Source organism: Pagrus major, chromosome 5, assembly GCF_040436345.1.
Source record: "Pagrus major chromosome 5, Pma_NU_1.0".
Lineage (NCBI taxonomy): Eukaryota > Metazoa > Chordata > Actinopteri > Spariformes > Sparidae > Pagrus > Pagrus major.
In genome coordinates, this window is record NC_133219.1 from 40482015 (window position 1) to 40494813 (window position 12799).

The window sequence follows — 12799 nt, forward strand, 5'->3', positions numbered from 1 at the left end:
TCTGGGTTCATTTAAAGGCTCTTACATGTCAATACCAATGTTTCATCATCACAATAACATATTAACAATGCAGCGTACTTCCTGTTGTTGGTGGTGCTTCTTCTTCTTATTATTATTCTCCTCCTCCTCCTCCTCTTCACCCTCCTCCTTCTTCTTCTTCTTCTTCTTCTTCTCCTCCTCCTCCTCGTTCATCTTCTTCTCCTTCTTCTTCTTCTCCTCCTCCTCTTCCTCCTCCTCCTCTTCCTCCTCCTCCTCCTCCTCCTCCTCTTGTTCTTGGTGCTATGAGGCAGTTACAGCAGCAGGTCAACGTGACATGTTACTGATGATCAGAGCTCAGACGTCGTCCACATGATGAACTCTGTGTGTGTGTGTGTGTGTGCGTGTGTGTGTGTGTGTGTGTGTTTGTGTGTGTGTGTGTGTGTGTGTGTCATGTTACAGTCGTGTGGCACACACACACACACACATTGTTTGAATTGTTTTAGATCTGTTGTGTTTAATCCCACTCTCTGATGTCACTGTGTGTCAAAAACAATGGTAAAAGAAGTAATCAGATACTTTACTGCAGTAAAAGTACTGTGAAAATACTCAACTACTTGTCAAAGTCCTGCATTGAAAACAGTTAAAGTATGTCAGTATTGTACTTAAAGTTCATATTGCAGTGAAATGTTTTAATTTGTATTAAATTACAGTATTTGAGTAAATGTACTTAGTTCAGTTTCTGATGGACACGATGTTTTTATACAGTCTGACTACAAATTATTGATGATTTATGTTTATTATCACGATGTCACTCATTTGTATGATTTTTATCATTCCTGCGTTTTATAATAATCTCAGGAGAATGTTTGTTTGTTTATTTGTTTATTTGTTTATTTGTTGACTGAACACTGATCTGTACAATCATTCTGTAATATAACTGTAATTATTAAAAACTGAATTTTCTGTTTGCTCCTGTGTATAAATACTCAGAGGAAAAGTCCTGCTACACAATTTTGTTTTAATATAAAAGTATTAGTAGTCGTATTTATTATATTATAGTATTATAATTATTGATTCATGCGTTCACCACTTTAATGTTCAGCAGGTGGAAGTGAAGCTCATTTTAATGACTTTTCAAAGTTTTATCTGAAACAATAACAACTCATCATCATTTATTTGTAATTTATTGATTTTATTTTTTATTAATAATCTAAATCTGCTAAGTAGTTGAAGTAATCAAATAAATGAAGTGGAGTAAAAGTAGCAGAAAATGGAAATAGTCAAGTAAAGTACAAGTACCTCACAACTGTACTGAAGTACAGTACATGAGTAAATATACTTAGTTACATCCCATCACTGTTTTTACAACAAAATATTCAACTCTTCACTTCACTACATTTTATATATTTGTTAGCTTTTCAGATTCTGAACTACTCGACTACATTGTGTCTGAAGTACTCAAAACTAGTTCAGTACTTTTACCGAAGTACAGGTATATTTGTCTCTGCAGATAATATTGATAGTCATACATCTACACTGCACCTCAGGTGTAAATATTCTATATCTAGAACGAGTGTTTCCGGTAATCAGTGATGGACTGTAACTAAGTACATTTACTCAAGTACTGTACTTAGGTACAATTTTGAGGTACTTGTTCTTTACTTGAGTATTTCCATTTTCGGCTACTTTGTACACCCACTCCTACATTTTGGAGGCAGATATTGTACTTTTTACTCCACTACATTTATTTGATAATGTTAGTCACTAGTTACTTTGCAGAACCAAAGTATCACATTTTTAATTAAAACTTTTTTAATCAGTATTCACATAAAAATCATTAATTCTGATATTCAGAGTACACAGTATAAACATACATGTAAATATATGGATCAGTTACTTTTGCTTGTACTCACTGTAAAGTCATATTTGAATAAAAATCTAAATATTGTGTTAATATATTACTTTAGTAAAGTACTTGAGTAATTAAAGGTATAAACACTGTTGATGAAGTTAAAGTCCTCCTCTCGTCCGCTGGGTGGCAGCAGACACCTGTAAGTCTCGCGGTGTTTCCGCTGTTTTCGCTCGAGAAGAAGAATCGCGGAAGCGGAGCGAGGTTTCCTGACGGATCACCGGGCTAACAGCTAACAGAGATAACTGTCTAATCATCACTTTCATCAGGTTTACAGGTTAGATAGACTCCCGGACCGAAGGTAAGACACCAGGGTTTCTAACACACACCGCCTGCCTGCGTTTTTATCTAACTGCTCCTGTTGTGAACCCGATGAAAGTGGCCTCCTGCTGTTAGCATGTTAGCAAGGCGTAGACAGACCTGCAGCTGTTAGCCGGTTAGCTACAGAGCTAAGCTAACAGGAGGAAATCAGAGGATTTCTCAAAGAGGGAAGTCAGCTGATTGTGTTTAATACTTGTGTTAAATGTGGCTGCTTTCATCCTGCGTGACTGTCACGGTGTTCAACGCCTCATGCTAACGCTGAGCTCCGGGTTTAGCTTAGCTTTGGGTTAGCCTAGCCGGCTGCTTCCTTTTGTTTGTTGGCCAGTTAAACGGTTTCGGTTGAGGTTGATTAAACTGAGACAGACACTCGGACAGGGTGTGGACTCTGTGTGGACTCACACTTTATCAAAGTTTAATCTAATTCTGGCATTTTTCCCTGTTTTTTTCCTCCTCACAGGATCAAGATGACAGCCGCACCTTACAACTACTCCTACATCTTTAAGTACATCATCATCGGTGAGTGCGGCGGTTTGATTTGTCCCACTGGAGCAGGTGTGACAGTGAACGCAACACAGTGTGTGGCCTTTACTGTCAACATGAACTGATGAGAAAGAGTCTGAGAAGATTTGATGTTGTTTACATGAAAACATGAAACAGTGATGGAGGAAGAATTCAGATCCTTCATCAAGTACTTCAGTTACTACGTTGCAAGTAGAAGTACTGCATTGAACGTACTACTTAAGTAAAAGTATCAAGTAAATCTAGCTAGAAAATCTAAAGTAAAAGTAGTGATGTGAGTGAAGTGTGGCTGCAGGCTGCGACTGTCTGACGCCATCAGATGAGTGTTTCAGTCGTTCATGTAAAAGCAGGATGTTGCTGCTGAAGCCGCCGAGCTGGACCTCGTCTTAAACTTTTCTTTAATGAGTCTTTTCATTCTTCTTTTCAAAATGATTTTTAAAAAATCAAGTTAAAAAACGTGAACTTGTGAGTAGAAAGTACAATATTTCCCTCTGAGATGTGGTGGAGTAATGAAAAGAGAAGACTCAGGTAAAGTAAGAGTATCTCAAATACTGTATGTACTTGAGTAAATGTACTTATGTTAATATTATTGATATTTCAGGTCATTAATAATTGATATTAACATTTTCAAGAACATTGTTCCAATAACACAGATTCTGATGCCATTATAACAGTTAATTTCAGTGTTTTCAGCTTTGTAACATTATGTTTGTCTGCATGGTCTTAATTAGTTAAGTAACTCGTTAATATTAAAGCTGTCAGATAAATGCAGTGAAGGTAAAAGTACAGTATTTCCCTCTGTGACGTCTTGAAGTAGAAGTAGAAAGTGAAGGGGGAAGTAAAAATACCTCAGATTTGTACTTGAGTTAATGTCACTCAACATTCTGCAGTCGTGGTTTTACATATTTTTGACGATGTAACTACAAGTCGTCCACGTTTCACTTTCCAGGCTTCGTTTTTCTAACTCACATCAACAGTTTTGAATCGATTTTCTTCCTCCCGGGCAGCTATCAGCTCGAGCTGTTTCTATGAAAATTGATTTGTAGAGACTTGATGTCTGACAGATGACTCGTCCGTGACGGGCTGACTGCTCGTGTTCGCTCCACTGTTAACCCTTAAAGAGCAGCCGAGTGTGAGGAGTTAGTCCAAACATCTCTGCTGATCATTCTCATGATTATCATTTATTCTGTACAATGTCCAAGAGATATGTTTAAACGCTCATCACTTGAGCTCAAAGTGACGTCTTCAGATGTCTTCTTTTGTCCAACCAAAAGTCCGAAACCTAAAACTCTTCATTTACTTTCAGAAATGACAAAGAAAAACTGCAGTTTTTGCACTTTGAAGCTGGAACCAGACGATGTTCGATGCTTCCACCTGAACAACATGTGTCTTAAATGATCTGTTTCTTTGATTAAAAAAAGTTCACAGCTACAGGAAGTCTGTGGACAGGAAAACTGAAGGAGAACAGTCAACTACGACTCCCAGGGTGCATTTCACCAACAAACATCCAATCAGAGAGCTTCACATTCAGCTGTGTGCTCTGCTAATCATTAGCAGAAGTGAAAGATGACACTTTGTAGAGTTTACTCTGGATCAGTTCGGTGTCCACGCCTGCTTCTCCATTAGCAACAGCAGCTGAGGCTCATGGGTATTGTAGTATTTGGAACCATCCACCAAAGGGACAAAAAAAATCTAATTTTATAAGAAAACAGAGTTGAAACAATTTAAAATGAGTCAGAACACGAAGTTAAACAGCCGTCCTGAGTCCTGACGGCCGCAGCTCCTCTCACTTTACATCTAACAACAAGTAAAGATCTGAACTGAGTGAGTCCTCACTGTGACCTCTGACCTCCGACCTCCTGTGTTTACTCCTCCTCTCTCCAGGTGATATGGGAGTCGGGAAGTCATGTCTGCTGCACCAGTTCACAGAGAAAAAGTGTGAGTCCTTCCTTCTTCTTATTGTCTCCTTCTGTACATCCTCCTCTTCCTCATCCTCATCATCCTCATCATCATCCGTTCTGTTTGAGCTCTTTTTCTCATCAGTCAAACTCGACGACCTCTCGTCTCCAAACCTAAAACTTTCTTCTTCTTTTGTTCAGAAAAAGACAGAAAAAAAACTTAGACTGACAAATATTGTACGTATGTTTATATGTGTTATTTTTTATATGCATGTTATACATTATTGATTTATTTTATTCTAATTAAATATGTTCGTGTTCAGTGTGTGTTGTGTGCTGTCCTGTATAATGACAATAAGCTCAACCTTTAGATAAGAATGAGTCTCAGTTTAACTTACTCAGCAGCGTTTGGCAATTTGTTTTAGTTTTTTTGTGTCGTAATTTTGCTTCAAATTCTGTGTGTGTGTGTGTGTGTGTGTGTGTGTGTGTGTGTGTGTGTGTGTGTGTGTGTGTGTGTGTGTGTGTGTGTGTGTGTGTGTGTGTGTGTGTGTGTAGTCATGGCGGACTGTCCTCACACCATCGGGGTGGAGTTCGGGACGAGGATCATGGAGGTCCACGGTCAGAAGGTGAAGCTGCAGATTTGGGACACAGCCGGTCAGGAGCGCTTCAGGGCCGTCACCAGGTCCTATTACAGAGGGGCCGCCGGGGCCCTCATGGTGTATGACATCACCAGGTACTGACGGGGAGGGGGAGGGGTCTGGAGGTGATGTCATGTGGTTGGTTGTTGGTATATGTGTGTGGACGCTCGTCTTCTGAAACTTCCTGTTCATGTAATAAAAACTGGGCTGCTGTAATCTGAGAGGAGCCGATAGAGAGATAATACAGAGACACTCCATGTTGATGAAAGTCAGCTGAAGTCTCGTCGTCCACAAACATTTCTGGAGCTTCACAGTAAAACAGAGTTGCAGCATTCTGCTGAACACCTGAAGCAGCTGGAGACGTAAACATTTCCTGTGTGTGTCTTTGTGTTCAGGAGAAGTACTTACAATCACCTGAGCAGCTGGTTGACAGACGCCAGGAACCTGACCAACCCAAACACGGTGAGCACACACACACACACACACACACACACACACACACACACACACACACACACACACACACACACACACACACACACACACACACACACAGTCCGTCCACACCAACAACAATAATAAAATCATTAACTTCAGTAGGTGACAGAGTCCACACAGCAACTATCAAACACAGTGACGGTTGTGAGTCAAATCTTTATGATCATCTTCAGAGCGATTTGATGAGCGATAAATAAACGATAAAATGATCCCAGAGGAAGAAAACTGCGTCAGTATGAAGAGTTACGCCATCACCGGACAAAGATTTGTTCTCACAGGATCAACACTCAGATATGTTGACACATATCAGCCGGCGTGTAATGCAGACTGCAGCCACAGTGTGGCGCCAAGTGTTCAGTGTCATTAATGTGAGTTTAATGTCCCCTGATGGTTCAGGCTGCTGGCGTCACTGAGCAGTTACATTTATTTCAGTCTTACTGTATAAAACAATGGAGACAATGAGGCAAACGACTGTTTAAAAATAGGTAAAGACTCTTTATATCACATAAAATCCAACATAAAAAAAGGTGTTTGCTGAAGCTGCAGTTTATTATTTTACAACACACTTCCTGTCTGACTTCAGGAGCTCACATCTGCCCAACAAAAATGCAAATTCCTCTTAAATCAAACCGACTTTTTCCTATTTTAAACAACCTTGTGTGGTAACTAGTCTGGTGTTTCCAGGTGATCATCCTGATCGGTAACAAGGCCGACCTGGAGGCTCAGAGAGATGTGACGTACGAGGAGGCCAAACAGTTTGCTGAAGAGAACGGTGAGAAGTGTGTCTGTGTATTTGTGACACTGTTTGTGGGTAAAATATTTAAATGAAAATGAAGCTGAAAACAGGTCATCAGACTGATTTTGATCCTTATATCTTGTTTATTATCAGGTTTGCTGTTTCTGGAGGCCAGCGCTAAGACGTAAGTACACAACAAACACACGGCTGAAAACACGCGGGCCGGCCCGAATACCGTTTTTGAGGCTTCGAAGTTTAAGTCAGAATCTTTCGCAAATATATGAATCGCACGAAGCGACACGCGCTGTACTTTCCTCAAACAAAAGACATCAGCCACCGTCTCTTCCATCGCCATCTCAGAAGTCAACTTAATGAGCAGAACCAGACCGATGATGAGTTTTGGGGGCTGATGCGTCATAAACACACATTTTTTGTAATGATCCTTCTAATGATGTAATCAAACACTTGTAACAAAGATGCATCACAAAATGGAGGCAGGATATTTGGTAGTTTAATAATAAACTTTACATTTCAAAATGACAAAAGTGCACTGAAACAGGAAACATCACTGGTAATTTATAAACGGCACATCATCCCAAGCATCTTTTTCGGCACCATGTTCTTTAATAATGTTGTTGCACTTTTGATACGCTGATACGGATGTTTGTGAAAGGCCAATATCAGCCGACCATTATATTGTTCAGGCTCGAGTCCTGAGGTGATTTAAAAGCCACAGAGGATCTCCCTCCCCGTCCCGACACGTCGCCTTCCTCTGAAAAAGAGGAAGGAGAAACTGGTGCTTCATATTTTGTCATTTAATTTATTTTATGTATTTATATATTTTTTTCTCTGTTGCTGATATTTGTAAAACCGGATGATGTCATACATTCTTGTATTCCCATGTGAGATGGGTTGGATGTCGGCACGACACAGAAATAAAAATTAACTAACCACTGATTTGGCCGCTGGTTACCATGGCAACTGCCAAAGCTTTCACGTCAGCACTGAAAAAAAGAAAAGCGTGCGTATGAGTAACTCATCCCCACAACATACACAGACATGTTGTTACATGTGAAGCATCACACAGGTTGTGATGACCTGAAACTGACCCGTGACCATAAATCGGCATCATTTTCAAAACAAACATCGGTCTCGTCCGTCCGCAGACTCCCACTGTTTATTTGTGTCTTATCTTTTTCCTCAGAGGGGAGAATGTGGAAGAAGCCTTCCTGGAGGCTGCAAAGAGGATTTACCAGAACATCCAAGATGGCAGTCTGGACCTGAACGCTGCCGAGTCGGGAGTCCAGCACAAGCCGTCTGCACCTCAGGGAGGCCGCCTCAACGCCGACAGCCAGCCGGCCAAAGAAGGCTGCAGCTGCTAACCACAGACAGAAACTACAAACCCCTCAGACGGACGGACAGACGGACAGAGACGTACACAGAGATCCCCTCTTCACCAGGCACCAACATGCGTCTGCTGACCAGAGTCATCAAACAGGATTTAGATGGATTATAATTCATATCTCAGTGCTCACACAGCCCAACCGCCGACTGACCAATCCAGACCGGAGTTCAGTCCTCCAATCAAACATTTACCAGCTTTGGTTAAATCAGGACTCCAACCAACTCTAGAATCTTCCAGCTGTCGAGTCCTCTCCATGCCAGCTCTGGATCAGTCTCAAATCTGGCTCAGTCTTTGGCAACACCTGAATCAGGACCATCCCAGACCTAAACTGGATCACCGTGTGGACAAAATGAATCCCTCAGCATAAATCTCAACCACTGTCCACACCTGAATCACGTTGGGTCTCATTCCAACAACCTCGACCTCCTTCAGCCCACAGTCAGGCTGTTTTGACCCCAGAAGAGGACAGCGATCCTCCCAGCAACAGAAACCAGTTTACCAAGACTGGACCACTGTCCCGGCCTTGTTTCTTCCAAGTCTGGAGCACTGCTGGCCTAACTCACACAAGGGTTGTCTACCGAAGGGACTACCGTGATCCAGACTGCAAAACATCGAGAGACAAAGGCTCAAATCTGGACCACTTGAATAGAATAGTCCTAAACCATTAACCTTTCAACCCATTTCCCCAAGACTGGACCACACCCTGGACCTCGTTTCTTCCAGGTCTTCAGTGCTGTTGGCCAGATTCAAAGATACACCAAGAGGGACCGGAGATGAGCAGCTTATCACCAGACAGCTTATCACCAGACAACCCTTCTCCTGGACAGGAGCTCAGTCAACCAGAGCAAACTCGGCCGCCCCTCAGATTTGGACTTCCCTTGTCCAACGAGACAAATGAACACACAAGGCTCAAATTGGTAAATTCGTAGCTTTGGCTGAAGCCGGACTGCTCTCGGTCCAGATCTTTAAATCTAGGCCGTAGGGTCACATTTTGCTATAAATCCAGATTGCCCCAACGCCCGGTTCTGATGTTCTCTTTGACATGAACTTCTGAATTTGTCGTCGTACTAATGTCTTGGACGTGTGTGATGTCCCATCATTTGTTGTCCAGTTGGAAAAGATTAATTCTTCAGAATGGTCAAATCTAACAGAGAGCCACCTGGACATCTGAACTCCACCAGGATCCCTTCCCCACAGAACATTTCCCCTGCTCTCTTGTTCCTCATCCATGAGATCCAAACAACGTCCTCTGGCGGAACCGGGTAGTATTCACTTCAGCGTGAACCGACGAGCCGATCTGTGTCGGTGATGTGGATCAGAAGACACATTTACGCAGTTGTTGATGTGGATCAGAGACTTCTGAAGCTGTTGTTCTTGTGGGCTGATGCGTCCTAAAGCTGATGATGTCATTTTACTTAAAGCATGTTAAAGGGGCACTCCACTGATTTTACTCATGAGGATCAATTTCAGCTTCTAATAATATCTTTGGCTCCTAAAGTCTGCAGAAATAACCCAGTTCTAGAGACGGTAGCGTTCACAGGGCAGGGTGGATCTGCTGAAAGACGCTTACGCTCATTATTTACCCATATTATGTACTAAATATCAGGATATGTCAGGCTTTGCTTTTCAGATTTGAGCAGCCTGTCTCTAATATGTCTCTCGCATGTTCCCCAGTTTTATGGAAGTGCAATACTAAAGCTCACAGCGGTAAATCACTGGAGTACCCCTTTAATCCCAGCTGGAAGGAGGGATCACAGAAAAGAGCGAGGATCTCTGAGACCACCATTTAAACACACATAACAGCATTAATTCACACATTACATGTCTTCATGGGTCCAAGCCCGACCTGTGGACACCCGACGCCGTGCATACGGGTTAAGTTTTAACAAAAGATGGACGGTGACGACACTAAAACGCTGACCGACCAAATTAAACTCAATTATTCAGACCCAGTTTCACTTGGACCCTTGAAGACCTCTAACACAAATCCAGACAGAAACCCAAACCCACCATCTCCACACTTTGCCTTTTTAAAAATATCTTAACTGAATAACTTCACTGAAGGCGACTCTGAATATTGATCGCCCTGTGGAGAGATAAAGCAACTGATCGATGAAGGCGATGATGAAGGAAAAAAACCTGAACCAGAATGTCAGCACCGGTCCCGCAGTGGATCACAAGTTCAGGATAGATTTTTATTAAATTTTTCTCGTTAATGTTGATTGTTTTTTTCTAACGTGTTTCCAAATATATAAATACAGTATATTTTCGATGTCACGGCTCCCCCTGGTGGCCATTTCTTGCATCCCTCCTGGTTTCGGGCGTGTTGAAGGAGGAGAAATGGCCACGAGTGGAAGCGAGGCAGAGTCCTTTAATTTATTACTGCCTGTTTTGTTTGTTTGGTTTTCTTTTTAACGTTAGGCCGGGATTACACTTTACTTGAATGCGTTATTCTGGTTTCTGGCCCATTACACAAACGTATGTGAGCTGCAACGAAGGTGTAGAAACTAAACTGAACATTCAGCTCTGCTAAAATATGAGACGAATGAAAACGCTTGATATCCTGAAGAGACGTTCTGAGATAATCCAAAGTATTTTGCCGTCTAATAAAATGTTAGCGTTTTCCTTTAATCGTGATCTGGTTCAGCTCAAACTGTCCCGAGCCCCGACGTCCTGAAGTGCTTTAAAGTTTTCTCTAACAGTCATGAACTAAAAGATTAAATGTAAAATGAGTTCCTGGTGTTTAGAGTTTGATCCCGGCGCTACGTGAACCAGTCCTCCCAGTCCAACTGGATCGGTCAGTAAATTTTGTTCCTTAAGAATCATTCCAGCACTAACCAGCTACACAACAGAAACACCACCAGTGTAGCTCTGCTAAACTTTATTTTACACTTTTTAAAAATATTTTAAAGCTGTTTTCATTTTGTGGTCACTTGAGACGAAAACGAGCCGACTGATGTGCAGTCATTTGATTCAGTGTTTTAAAATAAATCGATGAACGCAGCTTTGACCTGATATCTCTTCCTTTGTTCTCAGATTTACACTAAACTGTCAAGCGTCCAGTTTATGTCCAGTGAGTCTCCAGCAGGGAAAACACAGCGCGAAATGATCTTTAATACTTCAATAAAAACTCAAATATCAGGAGGAATCTGAGGATTTTTAAAAAGCCTGAGAAATGTTTGAGTCCCAGAAGCAACGAATGTCACGAACAGGCTGAAGAATCAAAGAACGAATTTTTAAATTAATATCAAAAGTAAAAAAGTGAATCAGTCAGTGAATCATTTCTTTGTTTCTCTTTATAACTTTTTTTTTTCCTTGTTATGAAAATGTGAAATGTTGAGAGGATCAACAGGCTCAAACATTTAAAAAGCCTTTTTTAAACTTTTCATTAAATTTTTATCCTTCTGAATTTTTCTTCAGTGATTTTCCCTTTTTATAAAAAGTAATAATTTTGTCACACGTGATCATTTGGACTTATTATCTAACAAGTTTGATCTGCATTGCGACATGAATTTTAAATAATTTAGGATTAAATGTATGAATTAAGATTATTGAACTCTTCTGTTCCCACTCGACCCGTAACGTCGTGACATTCGTCTCCTCTGGGACTCCGTACTGTTGTGTTGGAGTTTTGAATGAAAGTTTATTTAAAGTTTAAAGTTTTTTTACTTTAAAAAGCAGAACTTGATGAAAAATGTTGTTTTTCCTGCCCGGCTCACTTCGACCTCGTCCTCTGTGGTACGGCGGTTCAGATTCTGGTCCGGTGTCGAGTCTCGCGCTCACATCTCGTGTACATATCCAATCGAACCTGAAGCGTTACGGATATAAAAGCCAGTGTTGAGAAGCACTTCAACGCAGAACCTGGTTTTAAAATGTGCCCGCGTCAGTCTGAACGAGGAGCGATCGGTGTGATGTCACTCCTCGCTGTCCTCTGATTGGTGGACAGCAGCCTTGTTCAGCTGTGATGCTTGAGTTAAAGCTGAAGCCCCTCCCCGTCCCTCACTGTAAATCAAAACCACACATCCGCCGCCCCGCCCCGGCCCGCCCCGGTGGTTCCTGTCGCTTTCTATCGCCTAATAATCTGCACGCTGCATTCGCTGGAGGAAAAAAGAAATGTTTTCTCGATCACACTTTAAAATTTTACTCCGGAAGATTTTAAAAACTTTCCAGAAACCAAAGAGTCTCAAACGTCTGTTCCCAAAAGAAAAAACCTCGACTTTAAGGTTGTGCTGTGATGTTGTGACCACCGCCTTAAGCCTCCTCACCGGAGGACAACACAATCTGAGCTCACAGCAGGAGGTTAAAGATTGTCTCCCTGATTTTCTGAAATTTGATCGCTGATCCGAGAGAACAAGAACATTATAAATATTTTTTAAATTGTTCATAATGTCTGTAGCAGCATTTTAAATGATCATGATACTGATCAGCCAGGTGGGGGCGCTGTCACCAGGCTGGACACCGTGAATCTCTGAGTGAGACAGTTTTTGACAAATATCCGTATAATCCCCGCTCGCTCGCTCGCTCGCTCGCTCGCTCACTCACTGACTGTAACGTCCTCTGTACTTTTTATTTTCTTTCTGTAACGTCTGTTGATTTTCTGTCTGCTAACGTAACAAACATGCTTCTTATGATTCTTTGACTATTTATATTCAAAATCTGTGATTTTCTGCAGCTGTACCTTTTCATTGTACGACCACGGGGGTTCAGTTATTTGTAAATAAAGTATATATACTGTATATACTCTGAGGAGTCGCTGTGGGTCTTTGAAAACACAGTTTTTATTGTGGCTGATCTGTGGTTATAGCAGCACAGAGTATATAGATCTGTACCCTGTTACAGACGAGTCAGCAGTCCTCAGTCTGTCCTCCAGGAGAAGTTCTGATTCTGGTGAAAGTA

At 41.5% G+C, this 12799-nt stretch overlaps 2 protein-coding genes across 2 annotated transcripts in view; both read left to right on the forward strand.

The window, feature by feature from the left end:
- LOC140995392 (actin filament-associated protein 1-like 2) overlaps positions 1-942 on the forward strand; it is a 13976-nt gene extending 13034 nt beyond the window's left edge. Inside the window, exon 16 of the mRNA XM_073465380.1 lies at positions 1-942. This exon is cut by the window's left edge and continues 830 nt beyond it. The gene's annotated coding sequence lies outside the window, so the exon portion shown is untranslated.
- Positions 943-2055: 1113 nt separating this feature from the next.
- LOC140995401 (ras-related protein Rab-14-like) lies at positions 2056-12639 on the forward strand. Its single transcript, XM_073465392.1, has 8 exons — positions 2056-2189; positions 2667-2725; positions 4613-4666; positions 5182-5359; positions 5660-5726; positions 6447-6534; positions 6652-6682; positions 7703-12639. The coding sequence occupies exons 2-8, from the start codon at positions 2674-2676 to the stop codon at positions 7878-7880; spliced, it is 648 nt and encodes a 215-aa protein (XP_073321493.1). The 5' UTR covers positions 2056-2189; positions 2667-2673; the 3' UTR covers positions 7881-12639.
- Positions 12640-12799: the final 160 nt, after the last annotated feature.